This window comes from Schistocerca serialis, chromosome 1 (genome assembly GCF_023864345.2).
Source record: "Schistocerca serialis cubense isolate TAMUIC-IGC-003099 chromosome 1, iqSchSeri2.2, whole genome shotgun sequence".
Classification (NCBI taxonomy): domain Eukaryota; kingdom Metazoa; phylum Arthropoda; class Insecta; order Orthoptera; family Acrididae; genus Schistocerca; species Schistocerca serialis.
Window position 1 is genome coordinate 1,123,621,504 of NC_064638.1, and position 20,539 is coordinate 1,123,642,042.

At 39.1% G+C, this 20,539-nt stretch overlaps 1 protein-coding gene across 2 annotated transcripts in view; it reads right to left on the reverse strand.

Moving 5' to 3' along the window:
• LOC126416846 (uncharacterized) overlaps positions 1-20,539 on the reverse strand; it is a 128,297-nt gene that overhangs the window by 82,409 nt on the left and 25,349 nt on the right. For both annotated transcript variants that reach the window (XM_050084732.1, XM_050084740.1), the window contains exon 3: positions 5,647-5,761. In XM_050084732.1, coding sequence (XP_049940689.1) covers positions 5,647-5,761 — 115 coding nt within the window. The remainder of the gene's footprint in view (positions 1-5,646; positions 5,762-20,539) is intronic.

Sequence of the window (20,539 nt, forward strand, 5' to 3'; positions counted from 1 at the left end):
CCATACAGCCTAGCCACCTGTGGCCGTCACATTTGTAATGACTAGTGGGCCCTCTCAAAATATACCAAGTGTCTCGCTGAGGCTTTTACAGAATGTAATTACCCTCCCAACCCTGTATAAAAACAGATTTCCAGTGCCTTATCTTTCCAGTCACCCAACACCTCCCAAAGTCCCATCGTTCAGCCACACAGGAGCAGTTCCCTCATGATTCAGTACCACCCAGGGTTAAAGCAACTGAATTATGTTCTTCACCAGGGTTTCAACTACCTCTCATCGTGCCCTGAAATGAGAAATGTCCTACCCACTATCCTTCCCACCCCTCCCACAGTAGTATTTCTCCAACCACTGAACCTACACAATATCCTGTTCATTCCTACACAACTCCTTGCCTCATGGCTGATATCCCTGTAATAGACCTAGATGCAAGACCTGTCCCATACATCCTCCCACCACCACCACCTACTCCAGACCAATCACAAACATCAGCTACCCCTTCAAAGGCAGGGCTACCTGTAAACCAGTCATGTGATCTACAAGCTAATCTGCAACCACAATGCTGCATTCTAAGTGGGCATGACACCAACAAGCTGTCTGTCAGCTTGAATGGCCACCAACAAACTGTGGCCAAGGAACAACTGGCTCACCCTCTTGCTGAGCACGCTGCCCAACGCAACATCTTTACTTTTAGAGACTGGTTCATAATTTGTAAAATCTGGATCCTTCCTAACAACACCATCTTTCCTGAATTGTGCGGGTGGGAACTCTGCTTGCAATATATCCTATGTTGTCGTAATCATCCTGGTCTCAAGCTCTGTTAATAATTGTCCTCGCCTAAACCTCTGTTAGCCATCTTCTTTACCCATCTAGCACTTTCCCTGTTCCCATTTCAGCACTACCGAGCCCTCATGCCGTGAACACATTCAGTATTCTTACTTCTCTCCTTTTCCTCTACCTCCCCTCTCTCCCCGTCCTCCGTATGTGAGTTGAGTTTGCATGCATGCGCATGTGTGTGTCTAATATCCTCACCCCACCACATCCTTGCACACTCCCACAGGCAGCACTGCATCATCTTTGCCCACTCTTACCCTGTTACCCCTCCCCCTTGCCACGTCTATTTTTCTAAACCTGATGAAGAACTTGTCCAATGGCTTAGTCTAATTTTAAAAGTGCCTGTCGGCACAGATAATTTAGGAAAATATATGCAAAGCCCAAATGACATCTGCATCTGCACAGATAAGTATCATGTACCGGCACATGTTCTGGTATTCATTTACCAGCAAACAGTACACTTTTACATTTATTAACCTACAAAGACAGCAGTTGGTGAGGCAGCATTCAGAGCCACCATGATAGTGATCATTTGATAAGTACAACCTATAAAGGTAAAAAATGATCCCAAATAATAATTCTGTTTAGCAGGTAAGAAATTATAAAACCTGAGCTTTAGATGATTCTTACTGTCATCTGCTATGAGCAAAACTGAACGTTGTATACCATATTTAACCAATTATAAGACAATGTTTTTTCTCAATTTCATCATTCCAAAAATTCAGAGTTGTCTTACATTCACAGAGTAAATTATTGCCATTGAGGCCAACATTTTTACATTGTTTGATGGATTAATATATGGGGCATCTTACATTTACAGATGAAGTTTTGGCTGTTGAGGTCACATGCAGATTTATTTTTAAATAATTCAGAATTCGACAGGTTTGGGATTCCACCATACAGTGAAGTGACTGATACAGTTTGACCTTGCTTAAACAACCAAGTGACATTTGACTAGCATGGTGCTAGTGCAAGGCGTACATAGAAAGTGTGAACTAACCACAACATTCTACTGCTCTACTTAAAATTCGACAATTTTGTGAAACAGAGGAGGAAATGCATTAAATTCTGACATCATGCGAACTCTTGGTCTATTTGAACAGGTTTGCAGTAAAAGTTCTACTATGTGTTTAGGTTACCGTATACAACAATTATGCTGCTTTTTAAGTAAAAGTAATACTGAAACGCGAAAATGTTGTTCCATAAACGTTACTTGATTCGGAGCCCAAGTCAACATTTTATTTGGTTTTGAGGGACTGTAGAGAAATTTGGTCGCTGCTTCTGTATGAGAATACCAGGCAAAAATGTTACCAGCATTTAATCAACTTTAGACAAGATGATGACATTCAGATCAAAAATGAAAGGAAGATAGTCCAGGATTAAATGTCTAATGAATGAAATAAATTATATTAAACTGACTGTAATTGTTATCGGGAGAATAAATTACAGCAATGAGACCCGTTGTGGAGACAGTATTAGACTGAGGGATGAGCAAAAGTTTGAGAATTGGACTGAATTGTGATTACACTCTTTTGTTTACAAATTAGTTGCTGCCGTTTGACATGCGCAATACGAGAAACTGCAATTTGTGTTTCACAGTTGCTCAAGCACAGTACTTCAGAAGGGGGTTACAGGTGTACAGTGACACCAGCTTGACTTGGAGGGGACAGTTGAGTGGCCAGCAAATTTTGTTATGCTGCCAATCATGGGAATCTATAGGGCATACTTTGGAGCTAAATGAACATCGATCAAGTTTGGACTGCAGTTTGCTTGAATCCATTTGCAGCTGGATTTAAATTGACTTTAAAATTGGACAAATACTCAGCAACAGCAAAAATTTCTTCTGGAGATGGTAAAAGTCTAGTTAGGGACCAGTAGCGAATTTACATGTTTTGTGCAGGGATGTTGTTCATGCTCACTTTGAGGTATGATGGGAACGAAAGGGGGGACTGCCACTTGCTCGTTGTATGCAGCCAATGAGAGAGCAGTGGGCACATAATATTTTGGAAGCAAGAGACACTGTAATATACCCATGTCAGTATAGACGCAAAATCTGCAACGTATTTGGGAAAAAGCTGTGTTCTCACATCCCACCTTAACCACATCTGCAGTAATCACAATATATTCGAAAGAATCAGCCAAATATTTGTGAGAACAAAGCTATAAATGTCGCAGCTGTGTTATTAGCATGATGATTACGGAAAAAAAATGATACCACAAACAGACTTACTAAGCAAAAAATAAGTGAAGTTAAAAATCAATGTAAACCATTTCTTTTCATTATTTTATTTCTCCTTGTATGTAGAAACTAAATACATAAGTTTAGAAAAGGTATAACTTCAATTTTTTAGCAGATATTCTGTCAATAAAATAGTTTAAAATTTTGATTAGAATATTTTAAAAATATATTTTTTTTCTCAAGGTGCCTCTTAAAAAAGGAGGTTGTTTTATATTCATGATCATCTCATACTTGAGTAAGTATGGTATATGGTAGAAAACTTACAAAATGTAGATGAGGAGCATGGTAATTTTAATAGGTATGGGGAATGGTATTTGAATTATAACGCAACAGATAACATCAGACCAATGTACAAGGGAGACGGAGAATTGCCCCTGCATCCTTTGCAACTGTTTTCATGTAGCCTAGCTTGTCTTTCCATGCCCAGTGCCCATTTCCCCATCATTCCCCATAAGTAACTTTGGTTAGAGTGAAAACTGTCATTGTTAACTTATGAGTTATTATTGATGAATCTCAGCAGAAAGGAGACCAAGCTAAAATTACGGAAGCATATTCCAATATTTGCTCTGCCACTGCAGACTTCTACAGTTCATTCTGTGGCATGTACGTTCTGCACATTATTCAGTCTCAATGTGAATGTTCCCAGCCACTGTAATTATCGCTGCAGGTGAACAAGACAAGATGCATTCTTGGTGTTCTGATACCAAGACCGTCTTTCTTGGGTCATTTGCTAGATTTAGATAATGAGCAGAATGTGCAATATGTGGCCTCTTCTGCTGGATAAAGTGCCTCAGAAAGAAAGAGGTCTGTACCAGCTTCTCAGACTAGCACAGTGTCTCGGAGCTGTTCCTCTATGTTAAATACCTAAAAGCTGTGTTTCAGATGCCCCAATCTGGATTCTGAATGGTTGTTAGCCTTCACCCTGTGCAGTAATACATTCATGACAACCCTTTATTACCCCAAGCGATGGAAACGTCTTGCACATCCAGGAAGAGTAGTTTTCCATCTCTCCCTACATCTACTGTGAATTTAATGTTCAAGAGGAAACCATTCACGTGATTTAGAAACTGCTGCAATACCATTTAACCATGGTTTCAAATCACGAAAGTGTCATCCACATATTGATAAAAGGGTTCTTCATGTATGGCATAGGAATTTAGAGCTTGTTCTTTGAAAATGTCCTAAAATTTGCCATAGTACATAATATAGGACAACCCCTCCCTCGTAATATTTTTCATGTGTGGTAAAACAGAATATCATCATCTGGAGAAAACTGTTCAGATGACAGTTTCAGTGTTCCCTCCAAGGACACACTTTAAAATAAACATAACAGCTAAGCTGACTCATATGTCATTCAGATATATCATCAGTGCTCTGGTAGTTTCCATGAAAGTTTTTGAGATCATGCTGTGGTCATTACCATGTCTCACTTTTAGAGCCAAAACTTTTGTCAAGTACTTCACTAACCTTTAAAGGGCTGAACTAGTGACAAAACCAGTGAATGTAGAACTTCATTCTTGAGGATCTTTGGTGGTGTATGCAGTCTTAAGTCATTTCACAAAAAGTAGATCCAGTTCTTGAATATTTCTTCTGACAGTGTGTTTTCTTAAAATATTCTAAACATTGCTAGTAATTTTAGTAGTGCTGCACCTTATGTCTTATGATTTAACAAAACTATTTCTGGTGGTAGCCATATGTGCTGAGGATGGTTATCTTCTGACTACCAGTTTCTAAAGACCTAAGGTACCTGGACCCTCTGGCACATACAGGTATCTCCCACCTCTATCTTCACATAGGAACCACTGTTACAGACCTAACAGCCAGACAGTGTTGATACTAAAAGCTAGATAATGCTGCTTCTAGCTTTCAGAACATTTATGCAAACATATATGCAAAACATGCTTGGCTGGGAAAAGCTGGAAATGAAGGATAGGTTACTCAGGTTGAGGGGGATCTATGTGTTGTAAGGAAAAGGAGAGGTAAAGATCACGGAGAAGGCAACAGAGATAGTACATTGGTAAGACTGGAGTTACTGCTCAACACACTACCAACTACCACTCAATAATCTCTGAAGTGTCTGTAACTCATATTATTAATGACTGTTTCCTTTGTTTTCACACATGCCTCTCACCAACTTTATAGTTCTTCTGGAAATTTTTGCTATCTTCTTTTCCATTCATCGCCATTATATTTTTGCTCTTTAATCAACACTTTGTCCCCCTCCTCCTCCCCATTTCACCATATTCTTCGTCAGTGTTTGTCTATTATTCTCCCACTGCTCATCAGTTGCCTTCCTCAACCATTGAGCCAGCAATACTACAAATTATGCAGGTCCTTATGTGGCCACTGTCAGACTTCATCAATGGCATTACTCAAACTTTTGAGAAGTAAATGATCAAATTTAAATCTAAAATGATTTCTCTTTAAAAATTCATGAAGTGTTTTACTCTGACTCCAGTTCTGTTGTGAATACTGATCCATCTTTACTGCAACTGTGTGTGCAGAATTCTAAACTGAACAGTTATCAACACATGGCTGGATAGAGACTTTGGGAAACTTGGGCAGGGGAATATGTTTACCTGTGCAAGACCATCTTCAGTTGATGGTTTCCGTTTCTTCGGTGGTAGTATCTTCAAGTCCTCATTAGATGATGTGGCTACTGCATGGGATGAATGAGAATCACTCCAGTTTTCCCTGAAAATGATGTGAAAGCTGCACTGTGTATCAGATTTACAGTTAAATCGTCATAATGGCTTGCAATAACAGAAGTTTTTTAAAATAATAACAGAACAATAATATGGTAGAAAATTGGTAGCAATAAAGGAAAAAGTGAAATGCTCTTCAAATTCTTGTTTGAACTGTTCATGCAAAACAGGTAAAAGACAGAGAAAAAATGACTGCTCATTTCTGTTGGTATCTCCCTAGTATTTGTATATGGAATCTCCTCTGAAATCAGAATGGGTTCACAGGATAATATGCCTTTAACTGCATCTGTAATATGAGTTATCATTTTTCTTTCTGAAACTACATAGCAAAATTCTTGGTCATTATTTTGTCATTTCAAAATATATGCCTATTGCCATAAACATGTTAATACCTTAAAAATTAAGCTATTCAGGATCAAAGACTAATGAGAAATAATGCATTCACATCCATTACTAAAATTAAGAAGTGGACTTACGCATGTCTCACTTATTGTGTTCAGGAATGTGTCACTATAACGTCAGTCCTGTGCATATTAAGCAAGTGAGATGTGTATACCCCTCTGTGATCTCAAGAGAAGTGAAAGATATATTTTCCATTCAATTCAATACAACAGGTCTGGTTTGTTAATGGTGGTAGGCCAGAAAGTCATGCAGTTGACCGTTAAATTCAAACTCTTATTCTCTGAAGTTGTTCTGTTGTGCTAAGTGTATTACATTAGTGCTCTTCATGCTCCTATCTTCCACAGTCACATGTAAAGCCAAAGAATGGATCCAATCTTTCTATCCAATACTCATTGATGAGTCTGATGCTGAAAATGAACACAGTAGACAGTAATTATTATACACTGCTTTTCTCACTCTTAAGGATACTACCATACCAGTATTTGACTGTTACTCATTCTCCCAAATGACAGATTTGAAACGAAAAACCTTAGTATTGAAAAACTCAAGATTACTCCATGCGAACCAAGCAGACTGTCCCGTCGATAATCTCTAAGGCACAATTCACAATTGCCTCATAAGAATGGAAAATAATACAGGGTGCTCCTGTTTACATAAAGGGCAAAAGAATGGATGCATACAATACAGAGCAACACCATTAATGTACATTCCTTGCTGGATCCTAATGCACATTCTATGTTCAAGCTACATGATGACACTTGACCAAACGGCACTCTTTTCACAGAATCAGGATGAGTTTGGGAAAAAACCACTCAAATGAAACACAGCTTGCTTTATTCAAATACAATATCAAACGGTGGATGCAAGTAAACACATAGGTTCATCTCCTGGAGTTTTGAAAGATGCTCAAGCCACCCGTAATGAGCATCTTTTGCAGTATCCTACGGCATATTCAACATTTAAGTAATATGATGATGTTGTAGGAAAAGATGCTCTTCTCACAGAATCAGGTTGGATTCAGGAAAAACCACTCATGTGAAACACAGCTTGTTTTAATCAAACACCATTTCAAATGGTAGAGGAAGGTGAACAGGTAGGTTCACCTCCCAGAGTTTTAGAAGGTGTTTGGTTCAACACTCTACCACATTGTGAACTAATGACCAAACTACAATTATACAACGTAGCTTTACAGATAGGCGATTGGTCTGATGAGTTCTTGACAGATAGAGCCCAATATGTTACAATGAATGTTCAATAAACAAAAAAGTAAATTAGACGTGCTGTAAGGAGGTGTAGTAGAACCATTAATGTTCTCAATATAAATAAATAATTTACCAGGCACAGTCAGCACTATTAGATTAAGCACTGATGATATTGTCCTTTCAGGACAGTACTATTCTGGGCAATGATAAGAGAAATGCAGGGAGAGCTGGACAAAAATTTCCACTTGGAGTAACAAATAGCAGTTGTCTTTAAATGTGAGTTTAAAAAAAAACTAGGGTTGCCAATGACAGTGTAACTCTGTCAGAGAGAGTGAAGGAGTTGTAATATCACATGAATGCAATTGATAGTGTCTTGAAGAGAGATTATAAGATAAATTTCAACAAAAGTAAAACACTGGTAATGGAATGCAGTCAAAACGAATCAGTTGATGCAGAGGAAATTAAATCAGGAAATGAGACACTTATAATGCAGTAGATAAGTTTTGCTACTTGGAAAGTAAAATTATGGCCAACACAGAAAGAGAAAAAAAAGCAGACTGTTAATAATAAGAGTGTAGTTTCTTAAACATCTACATCTACAAGGGAGAAATTTGGCTAGTGTAAGAGTTTCCTGGGTCTAAAACCGGTGTGCTGGGGGCGGCAGTGCCGAGGGTGGGGGGGAGGGGTGGGGTGGGGGTGGGAGTGAGCTTTGGGTTTGCACAGCAGCAATCACAGACAGAAAACTCATTCTCCAACATATGAGTTTCAGACTGAGAAAATCTTGCACCAGTCAATTTCGTCACTTACTGAACTTATAGAGAAAGCATATGAACATAAACAATTAAAAAGGACCAGCACTCATAGATCTAAGTTCTGATTAAGACACAGTGAAACCATGAAATCCCATTGCAACAGCAGAAAAATTGGCTTGCCCAGGTGTTTTATGTCACATGGGAGGTTAGAAAGACCCAATAGCAACAGTAGAAAAATTAGCTTGTCCAGGGTAGCATTTTGGACCTCTTTCTATTCAACCCGTATACCAATGACCAGCACAATGCAAATTAGTGACCCTATTGTATGCTTCCTGTATGCTAACGATCTATCATAACTCAAGGAAATAGTTTTGCAGAAGTGAAACAAAATCTGGAATATACTCTAAGCACCATGTCAGAGAACTACCACAAAAACTCCCTTAAACCAAACCCTTAGACATAGAACTCAATGACTTTCCATCTTCGTTGCCACGATCCTGAACACAGATAAGACTAGTTATCGTATTGGATGGTCACTGACATATAAACATCACTGTAAGAAGGCCAAATGAGAACAACAGCCTGGGCACAATGCTTCTCCATGTCAGTATGTGCTTGCCTGGTGTGTTCCAGATCTGTACATGTCAAAAAGGTCAACTTAAATTAAAGATGTCAATTAATAACTGGTTATATGAAAAACACAGTGATCAATAAATTTTGTAAAGCATCTCGATTTACAGACTCCAACTTTCAAAGAGCTGATCATGAATACATTGGGAAACATAAAAATATCTTTGACGAACACCTTATCTGGAGCTTCCTGTTGACATGAAAGACTTAAATCCCACAGGAGATTCCTGAACAGAGAACTTACCAAGCCTCCTGTGCAGTCATACCTGATCAAGTGGGGTCTTTTAAATAAAAATGATGACAGATGTGATAGTGATGAATATCACGTTATGGAACACCTCCTTACCTCCCCTAACTGTACCAGTAAATGTCCACTAGATGAAGTACGGCGGACAAGCAAGAAAACATTTAGCATAGTGCAATTTTGGTCCGAAAAGCTTCAATTTCCTGACATGAAAAAGTAAAGCAGTAAGTGGATGTTAGGAAATCTTGTCAGATGGTATTTGTTTGGAGTGTAGCTGTTAATGGAGGTCAAACATAGACCATAAACAGCAAAGACAAGGGGAGAAGAGAATCTTTTGAAAGTGATGCTGAAAAGAATGTTGGGGATTAGATTGATATGTTGAGTAACTAACAAAGAGGTTCTGAATATACAGGGTGTTACAAAAAGGTACGGCCAAACTTTCAGGAAACATTCCTCACACACAAATAAAGAAACGATGTTATGCGGACATGTGTCCGGAAACGCTTAATTTCCATGTTAGAGCTCATTTTAGTTTCGTGTGTATGTACTGTACTTCCTCGATTCACCGCCAGTTGGCCCAATTGAAGGAAGGTAATGCTGACTTCGATGTTTGTGTTGACATGCGACTCATTGCTCTACAGTCTAGCATCAAGCACATCAGTACATAGCATCAACAGGTTAGTGTTCATCACGAACGTGGTTTTGCAGTCAGTGCTATGTTTACAAATGCAGAGATGGCAGATAACCATTTGATGTATGGATTAGCACGGGGAAATAGCCGTGGCGCGGTACGTTTGTATCGAGACAGATTTCCAGAATGAAGGTGTCCCAACAGGAAGACGTTTGAAGCAATTGATCGGCATCTTAGGGAGCACGGAACATTCCAGCCTATGACTCGCGACTGAGGAAGACCTAGAACGACGAGGACACCTGCAATGGACGAGGCAATTCTTCATGTAGTTGACGATAACCCTAATGTCGGTGTCAGAGAAGTTGCTGCTGTACAAGGTAAAGTTGACCATGTCACTGTATGGAGAGTGCTACGGGAGAACTGGTTGTTTCCGTACCATGTACAGCATTTGCAGGCACTATCAGCAGCTGATTGGCCTCCACGGGTACACTTCTGCGAATGGTTCATCCAACAATGTGTCAATCCTCATTTCAGTGCAAATGTTCTCTTTACGGATGAGGCTTCATTCCAATGTGATCAAATTGTACATTTTCACAATCAACATGTGTGGGCTGACGAGAATCCGAACGCAATTTTGCAATCACGTCATCAACACAGATTTTCTGTGAACGTTTGGGCAGGCATTGTTGGTGATGTCTTGATTGGGCCACATGTTCTGCCACCTACCCTCAATGGAGCATGTCATCATGATTTCATATGGGATACTCTACCTGTGCTGCTAGAACATGTGCCTTTACAAGTACGACACAACATGTGGTCCATGCACGATGGAGCTCCTGCACATTTCAGTTGAAGTGTTCGTACGCTTCTCAACAACAGATTCGGTGACTTATGGATTGGTAGAGGCGGACCAATTCCATGGCCTCCACGCTCTCCTGACCTCAACCCTCTTGACTTTCATTTATGGGGGCATTTGAAAGCTCTTGTCTACGCAACCCCCGTACCAAATGTAGAGACTCTTCGTGCTCGTATTGTGGACGGCTGTGATACAATACGCCATTCTCCAGGGCTGCATCAGCGCATCAGGGATTCCATGTGACGGAGGGTGGATGCATGTATCCTCGCTAACGGAGGACATTTTGAACATTTCCTGTAACAAAGTGTTTGAAGTCACGTTGGTACGTTCTGTTGCTGTGTGTTTCCATTCCATGATTAATGTGATTTGAAGACAAGTAATAAAATGAGCTCTAACATGGAAAGTAAGCGTTTCTGGACACATGTCCACATAACATATTTTCTTTCTTTGTGTGTGAGAAATGTAACACCCTGTTTGTGAGCTGAAAAGGGCCATATGGCACAACTTGTCAAAAAGAAGGGACCAGTGATGGACACATCTGAGGCATCATGCAGTAGTTTATCTGGAAGGAGAAGTCAAGGTTTGGCAGCAATAAGCAGGTTCAAGTGGATGTAGGTTGCAGTAATTACGTACAGATGAGACTTGCACAACATAAACTAAAGCAAGGAGCCACTGCAAATCAATCATCATCGGACTAGAAATAAACAACAACAGAAAGAAAAAAAATTCTCATTGTTGTTTTTGGTTTCCTTTCTGTTACAAACAGATTTTTTGTTGAAACTTCCTGGCAGATTAAAACTGTGTGCCCGACCGAGACTCGAACTCGGGACCTTTGCCTTTCGCGGGCAAGTGCTCTATCATCTGAGTTACCGAAGCACGACTCACGCCCGGTACTCACAGCTTCACTTCTGCCAGTACCTCGTCTCCTACCTTCCAAACTTTACAGAAGCTCTCCTGCTTGGTTCGCAGAGTGAAAATCTCATTCTGGAGATGTTTTGTTTTTGTAATTCTTTTACTTATTCCATATTATTCTGTATACACATTTCTTCTCTGATGAAGCTTGTGGTTTTCTACCTCGTCATGGAAATTGAGGATCCCATTTCTTTTCTACTGCAATTTCTTTCTTCTGGTATTTCCCCTCTTATAGCCAAGTTCAAAATTATTTCACATGTGGGCTCTTAGCTGCTAATTTGCTTGTTAACAGACACTTGCCTAGTGTATGTCTCACAAAGGTGAGCAAAGACCATTAAGGTAAGAGAAGAAATATTCCACAAAGTACTGGGGATGAATAGGGTTTAGGGAACACAATCACAAATATACCCCTGTATCCTGCCCCACATACATTCTCACGTTAATGACTGAACTCCCCATTCCCATCCCGAATCACAAATTTTACTCCCACAAACTAGTATTACGATAGAAAGGAGAATTGTTTGTAGTTTCAACAGTATACATCATATTACTGGTAGTCCATTCATTAAATCAAAGTCATACTGAGTCCTTGAATCCCCCCCCCCCCCCCCCCCGATTCATAGTTGCTGATGATCATAAACATAATGGACCAGTTGTCATGTAAGCATACCCCGTGCACTGCCAACAAGTAATATGTTGGAGTGTTGCAGTGAAGCAACAGAAATTCCAATACTACCCGTGCAATATGAGCAACATGCAGTGAAGAACATTTTTGTCTGAATACAAAACAAGACGGGTCCTGAACAAGTGAGACTTCTCACTTAGTGTACCCACAATTCACATCAGCAGAGGTAACTCAATGATATTCAGCCAATAAGAATACATCTACTATTGATCCAGAATGGTTCCTGTTCCCTATGTACATAAACAATTTGTCAGACAGCGTGGGTAGCAATCTGAGATTGTTTACTAATGAAGCTTTTGGGTGTTGAAAAATGCCACTGTTTGATGACTGTAATTGTAATCAAGACGACTTGGGCAGAATTTATATTTGAAGTGATCATTGGTGAGAAGCTTTAAATGTGAATAAATGTAAGTTAATGCATGTGGGTGGAGAAACAATGTTTGAATACAGTATCAATTATATACTCAGTAAACTTGATTAAATACTTATGTGTGATGAGAAACAACATAAAATGGAACAAGAATATAAGACCATCTGCACAGAAGGAGAATGGTTGTCTACCTATTTATTGGAGACACCATACATACTGCTTGTACAACCCTCCTTCAGCATCGTTAAAGAGTTTGGGACCCCTACCACATGAAATTAAAGACTGAATCAAGGCAATTCAAACAAGTGCTGCTAGATTTGCTACTGCTTGGTTTCATCAGTGTGAGAATGCTACGGAAATACTTCATAAGCTCAGATGGAAATCTCTGAAGGGAGAAAGAAAATCTTATCATGACACACTATTGATGAAATTTAGGGAACCAGCAATTACAACAGAAAGCAGAATGTTTCTACTGCTTCCAATGATTATTTCACACAATGACTCTAAAAACAAAGTAAGGGAGATTGGCCATACTGGTAATCATTTTTCCCTCATTCCATCTGGGTATGGATCAGGAAAGAAAATGACTAGCAATGGCACAAAATACCCTCCACAAAGTACTTTGCAAGCGCAGAACTCACTATAATGTCAATTAAAGAAATAGACTGCCACAATTGTAGCCACTAAATTTTACAGAGAAACTCTTCTCATATCTCAAGTAAACAGCAGATGGGATGTCATGGGGTGCCATTTAGTATTTCCGACAGATACACCATCTATAAATGTACTACACCCTTGACTTCTGCGGCTGAAAGCCGACAACTACCATGCACCCAGGTAAAAGAGCAACTAAGGACTAGTTACTATGTGCCAAAAGGCATCTCCTGAACAAATCCCTTCAACAGCAGTGCGTATCTGACAAGTACGTTAAGTAGCAATGCGGACAATTTTACAGCCATAATACTGTTGACTGGCTACCAAGGGAAAACTAACGAAGAGATGTCCCTAGCAATGGGATTTACTTTTTGATACCATGTTATGGTTATGTAGGTTGAGATACCAGGTATCACACACTGTGCCATGCTGGAGGTTGTGGGTTCGAATCTTATCAGGGCATTTCTTTACTTTTAAATCTTTATCAAATCTACCTTGATCAGCATTTCTATTCATTTAACTGATTATATAAAAACAAAGATGATGTGACTTACCAAATGAAAGTGCTGGCAGGTCGACAGACACACAAACAAACACAACCATACACACAAAATTTTAGCTTTCGCAACCAACGGTTGCTTCGTCAGGAAAGAGGGAAGGAGAGTGAAAGATGAAAGGATGTGGGTTTTAAGGGAGAGGGTAAGGAGTCATTCCAATCCCGGGAGCGGAAAGACTTTGGGGGAAAAAAGGACAGGTATACACTCGCGCGCACACACACACATATCCATCCGCACATACACAGACACGAGCACCCACATCTTTCATATATATATATATATATATATATATCTAAAAACAAAGATGATGTGACTTACCAAATGAAAGTGCTGGCAGGTCGACAGACACACAAACAAACACAAACATACACACAAAATTCAAGCTTTCGCAACAAACTGTTGCCTCATCAGGAAAGAGGGAAGGAGAGGGAAAGACGAAAGGATGTGGGTTTTAAGGGAGAGGGTAAGGAGTCATTCCAATCCCGGGAGCGGAACACTTACCTTAGGGGGAAAAAAGGACGGGTATACACTCGCACAAACACACATATCCATCCACACATATACAGACACAAGCAGACATATTTAATATTGGTCTTTAAATATGTCTGCTTGTGTCTGTATATGTGTGGATGGATATGTGTGTTTGTGCGAGTGTATACCCGTCCTTTTTTCCCCCTAAGGTAAGTGTTCCGCTCCCGGGATTGGAATGACTCCTTACCCTCTCCCTTAAAACCCACATCCTTTCGTCTTTCCCTCTCCTTCCCTCTTTCCTGATGAGGCAACAGTTTGTTGCGAAAGCTTGAATTTTGTGTGTATGTTTGTGTTTGTTTGTGTGTCTGTCGACCTGCCAGCACTTTCATTTGGTAAGTCACATCATCTTTGTTTTTAGATATATATTTCCTACGTGGAATGTTTCCCTCTATTATAACCATATATATATATATATATATATATATATATATATATATATATATATATATATATATACTTCATAAGCTCAGATGGAAATCTCTGAAGGGAGAAAGAAAATCTTATCATGACACACTATTGATGAAGTTTAGGGACACACACCAGGCAACAAAATAAAAACTTTATGGGATACAGTGAAGACACAGACAGTGAGGCAAAAAAGGAAGAGGAACAGAGAGCACTAAAATAAATGAGACATTGGTAACAAGTGCATGTAGTGTTGCAAACCTCCTAAAGAAGTGCTTTGTTTCTGTTACTGACAGCTTGGTGTTTCAGCTTCGGTAAACAATGCAATGGAGTATCTGAGACCAGTCTTTACAAATAGCTTCAATAAAATGAAAATTACACTCACGTCTCCCAAAGAAGTAGCTTCCATCACAAAATCCTTAAAATCGAAGTATTCTAGTGGTTATGATAATATGTCAAGGAAGTGAGTTGAGTTCTAGCTGAAGATATTTGTGTAATCAACCTCCTATCAGTGACCCATTTCCAGACTGGCTAAATGTGCTTAAGTTAAAACACCTACTACAGTAGTACAAGTTTATATGCCAACTAGCTCTGCAGATGATGAAGAAATTGATGAAATGTATGATGAGATAAAAGAAATTATTCAAATAGTGAATGGAGACGAAAATTTAATAGTCATGGGTGACTGGAATTCGAGAGTAGGGAAAGGGAGAGACGGAAACATAGTAGGTGAATATGGATTGGGGCACAGAAATGAAAGAGGAAGTCGCCTGGTAGAGTTTTGCACAGAGCATAACTTAATCTTAGCTAACACTTGATTCAAGAATCATGAAAGAAGGTTGTATACATGGAAGAAGCCTGGAGATACTAGAAGGTTGTTGTTGTTGTGGTCTTCAGTCCTGAGACTGGTTTGATGCAGCTCTCCAAGCTACTCTATCCTGTGCAAGCTTCTTCATCTCCCAGTACCTACTGCAACCGACATCCTTCTGAATCTGCTTAGTGTATTCATCTCTTGGTCTCCCTCTACGATTTTTACCCTCCAAGCTGCCCTCCAATACTAAATTGGTGATCCCTTGATGCCTCAACACACGTCCTACCAACCAATCCCTTCTTCTAGTCAAGTTGTGCCACAAACTTCTCTTCTCCCCCATCCTATTCAATACATCCTCATTAGTTATGTGATCTACCCATCTATCTTCAGCATTATTCCGTAGCACCACAATTCGAAAGTTTCAATTCTCTTTTTGTCCAAACTATTTATCGTCCATGTTTCACTTCCATACATGGCTACACTCCATACAAATACTTTCAGAAATGACTTCCTGACACTTAAATCTATACTCGATGTTAACAAATTTCTCCTCTTCAGAAACGCTCTCCTTGCCATTGCCAATCTACATTTTATATCCTATCTACATCGACCATCATCAGTTATTTTGCTCCCCAAATAGCAAAATTCCTTTACTACTTTAAGCGTCTCATTTCCTGATCTAATTCCCTCAGCATCACCACACTTAATTAGACTACATTCCACTATCCTCGTTTTGCTTTTGTTGATGTTCATCTTATACCCTCCTTTCAAGACTCTATCCATTCCATTCAACTGCTCTTCCAAGTCCTTTGCTGTCTGTAAAGAATCTGCGTTAGTATTTTGCAGCCGTGACTTATTAAACTGATAGTTCGGTAATTTACACATTTGTCAACACCTGCTTTCTTTGGGATGGGAATTATTATATTCTTCTTGAAGTCTGAGGGTATTTTGCTTGTTTCATACATCTTGCTCACCAGATGGTAGTGTTTCATTAGGACTGGCTCTCCCAAACCTGTCAGTAGTTCTAATGGAATGTTGTCTACTCCCAGGGCCTTGTTTCGACTCAGGTCTTTCAGTGCTCTGTCAAACTCTTCACGCAGTATCATATTTCCCATTTCATTTTCATCTACATCCTCTTCCATTTCCATAATATTGTCCTCAAGTACATCACCCTTGTATAGACCCTCTATATACTCCTTCCACCTTTCTGCTTTACCTTCTTTGCTTAGAACTAGGTTTCCATCTAAGCTCTTTACAGACGAATGGAAAAACAGGTAGAAGCCGACCTCGGGGAAGATCAGTCTGGATTCCGTAGAAATTTTGGAACACGTGAGGCAATACTGACCCTACGACTTATCTTAGAAGAAAGATTAAGGAAAGGCAAACCTACGTTTCTAGCATTTGTAGACTTAGAGAAAGCTGGAATACTCTCTTTCAAATTCTAAAGGTGCCAGGGGTAAAATACAGGGAGCGAAAGGCTATTTACAATTTGTACAGAAACCAGATGGCAGTTATGAGTCGAGAGGCATGAAAGGGAAGCAGTGGTTGGGAAGGGAGTGAGACAGGGTTGTAGCCTCTCCCCAATGTTATTCAATCTGTATATTGAGCAAGCAGTAAAGGAAACAAAAGAAAAATTCAGAGTAGGTATTAAAATCCATGGAGAAGAAATAAGAACTTTGGAGTTCGCTGATGACATTGTAATTCTGTCAGAGACGGCAAAGGACTTGGAAGAGCAGTTGAATGGAATGGACAGTGTCTTAAAAGGAGGATATAAGATTAACATCAACAAAAGCTAAACGAGGATAATGGAATGTAGTCGAATTAAGTTGGGTGATGCTGATGGAATTAGATTAGGAAATAACACACTTAAAGTAGTAAAGGAGTCTTGCTATTTGGGGAGCAAAATAACTGATGATGGTCAAAGTTGAGAAGATATAAAATGTAGACTGGCAATGGCAAGGAAAGCGTTTCTGAAGAAGAGAAATTTGTTAACATAGAGTATAAATTTAAGTGTCAGGAAGTCATTTCTGAAAGTATTTGTATGGAGTGTAGCCATGTATGGAAGTGAAACATGGACGTTAAATAGTTTGGACAAGAAGAGAATAGAAGCTTTCGAAATGTGGTGCTACAGAATAATGCTGAAGATTAGATGGGTAGATCACATAACTAATGATGAAGTACTGAATAGAATTGGGGAGAAGAGGAGTTTGTGGCACAACTTGACAAAAGAAGGGACCGGTTAGTAGGACATGTTCTGAGGTATCAAGGGACCACAAATTTAGCATTGGAGGGCAGCGTGGAGGGTAAAAATCGTAGAGGGAGACCAACAGATGAATACACTGAGCAGATTCAGAAGGATGTAGGTTGCAGTAAGTACTGGGTGATGAAGAAGCTTGCACAGGATAGGGTAGCATGGAGAGCTGCATCAAACCAGTCTCAGGACTGAAGACCACAACAACAACAAGCCTCTTTACGAGAAGGGGGATAAAGAGGTACCATCAAACTACTGGCCCATTTCACTTTTGCCAGCTTTTTCAAAAATATCTCAAAATATTGTGTTCAAATGTCTCCGTAAGCATCTGACTGCAAATAACATCTTGTCTAAGTTAGTTTGAGTTTCTTAAGGGTTCCAATATAGAGAAAGCTATTTACATGTACAGTGAGACTGTACTTAATTCATTAGATGGCTGTGTTAATCACAGCATTCTCTTAAGTAAATTAGAATATTATGGTGTCACCGGCAGTGCTGCGAAATGGTTTGATTCTTATCTGACTAATGGGAAACAAAGGGTGTCCTTGCAAAATATCTGTGCAGTAAGCAGTCAGTCTTCATCTGATTGGGAATTAATTACATGTGGTGTTCCTCAAGGTTCCATCTTGGGTCCTTTGTTTTTTTCTTGTGAACATTAATCCGTTACATTGGCAGATGCTAAATTTGTTTTGATGATGCAAACATTGCTATAAATAGCAAGTCAAGTACAGATTTAGAAATGGCTGCTAATTAAATTTTCACCGGCAATATATGGTTTAAAGCTAACTCACTGTCATTAAACTTTGAAAAGACCCACTATATGCAGTTCAGAACCTGTACAAGATTTCCTTCCAGCATGTGTACAACATATGAAGGCATGCAGATTGGAGAGGTTGACAATGTTAAATTTCTGGCATTACAAATCAATAATAAATGCAGTTGGGAAAAGCATACCACAGAACCTCAAGCACCTAATCGAGTCTGTATTTTGATGTCATATGTAGGAGATATAAGTATAAAAAAACTTACATACTTTGCTTACTTTCATTCTGTTATGTCCAACGGGATCATATTCTGGGGTAACTTGTCAAATCGAGCAAACATTTTTAGCATGCAGAAGTGTGTAATAAGACTCATTTGTGGCGTTAATTCAAAAACATCATGTAGAAACCTATTCAAGGAACTTTATATCCTAAGCATTACTTGAAGTTTATTTATTCCTACATGAAATCTGTTGCAAGTAATATATCTCCATTTCCAACCAATAGCTCAATACATAGTATCAATACCAGGAATATGAACAATCTACATAAAGACCTAAAATCACTTACCTTGGTATAAAAAAGGGTCCAATATTCAGGAACACAGATTTTCAATAAATTGCCAGCAACCATTAAAAACCTGGTTTCACATAAACCAAAGTTTAAACAGAGTCTGAAAGACATATGATAGGCATCTCCTTTACTCTATAGAAGAATATCTTAACAGGGACTGTTAGTTCAGCTTCAGTAAAAATGCCTATTATATTTCAGTTTTAACAGCACATGGTCACGGCAGTCAAGATTAGGTATTTTTTCAATGATAAACTTATTAAAACTAACAATGGAAAATCCAGGATGGAATGTGTGGTTTCAGTTGCCTGAGATTGCAGTGGCGCATGTGTGTGTGTGTGTGTGTGTGGGGGGGGGGGGGGGGGGGGGCCATGTATGGCTGTCTATTGTTGACAAAGGCCTTAACAGCAGAAAGCTATAATTGCCTATTTGCGACTCAGCATCTCCGTTATATGGTGAGTGGCAACTTTCCTTCTCATAATATTGATAAATTTATTAAAAGTGTATAACTATGTTTCATTCTGAGAGAATATTAATTCTGTAAAATTAGCAGTTCCAGTTTACTATAATGTATTCACCTACTCTAACAATCTCCTGACAAATGATCAGGGTAGTGAGTATTACATTCAAACGTTTTATGTTATACTTTCTGATTTGTGCCACACCCACAAGAATCATCTCATTTTTGGGTCTATGGAATGAAAACTGAATTTAATTTAATCTAATCTAATCTTTAGATTTAAGACTAAAATACAGAACTGTTCCTACCACTGGCATCAGCTAGTGTGTGTTATTACATTGAAACGAGAAACAGCTGATTGTGTGCTTCTGGGTGTTCTGTTGAGTTGTCCTACCATTTTATGAACAATATTATAGCCAGCCACCTTCTTACAGAGCTGTGAGGTTTGCTGTTATGTGTACTGGCTGCCTTGATGATGTCCAGGTGTAATGAGCGCTGAGTACACATAACAGCAAAAGTCACAGCTCCTGAAGAAGATTGATGGGTCCTTTGGTCATCAAATTAATGTGCATAAAATGGAAACAACAACTCAGCAGAACACCTGGAAGCAGACCATTAATCGGTCGCACAAAGGAAGCCTGAAAAATGAAATATTAGTGACACTTGTGGGCAAAATAGTCCTGTATTTTTGTGTTAAATCTGAAGATGGTACAACTTGGACAAAGTCAGTCATAACTGTTATATAACATGATCTAGACTGTTTTGTTCACAAAATAGAACAATTGATGGTTCCTGAAGAAAATTAGGATGGCAAATTAAATGAGGCATTTGCAGTTTAATAAATATATCACAAATAAAATTTCTGTTCACTGCCTTTTTTATGCATCAAAACGTTAAGATCAAAGAAAATATTGCACCTTCTCACACGGGTCGAGTTAAAATTAGGAATTGTTGGATTTTTCCATCTGGTACTCTGTTTCAATATTGCAAACTGCTAAACATCAAGTACATATAAGAGGGATGGTCAAAAAGTTTCTAGACCGAGATAGTTACCATAATGTCTCGCATAAACACCACAACCTA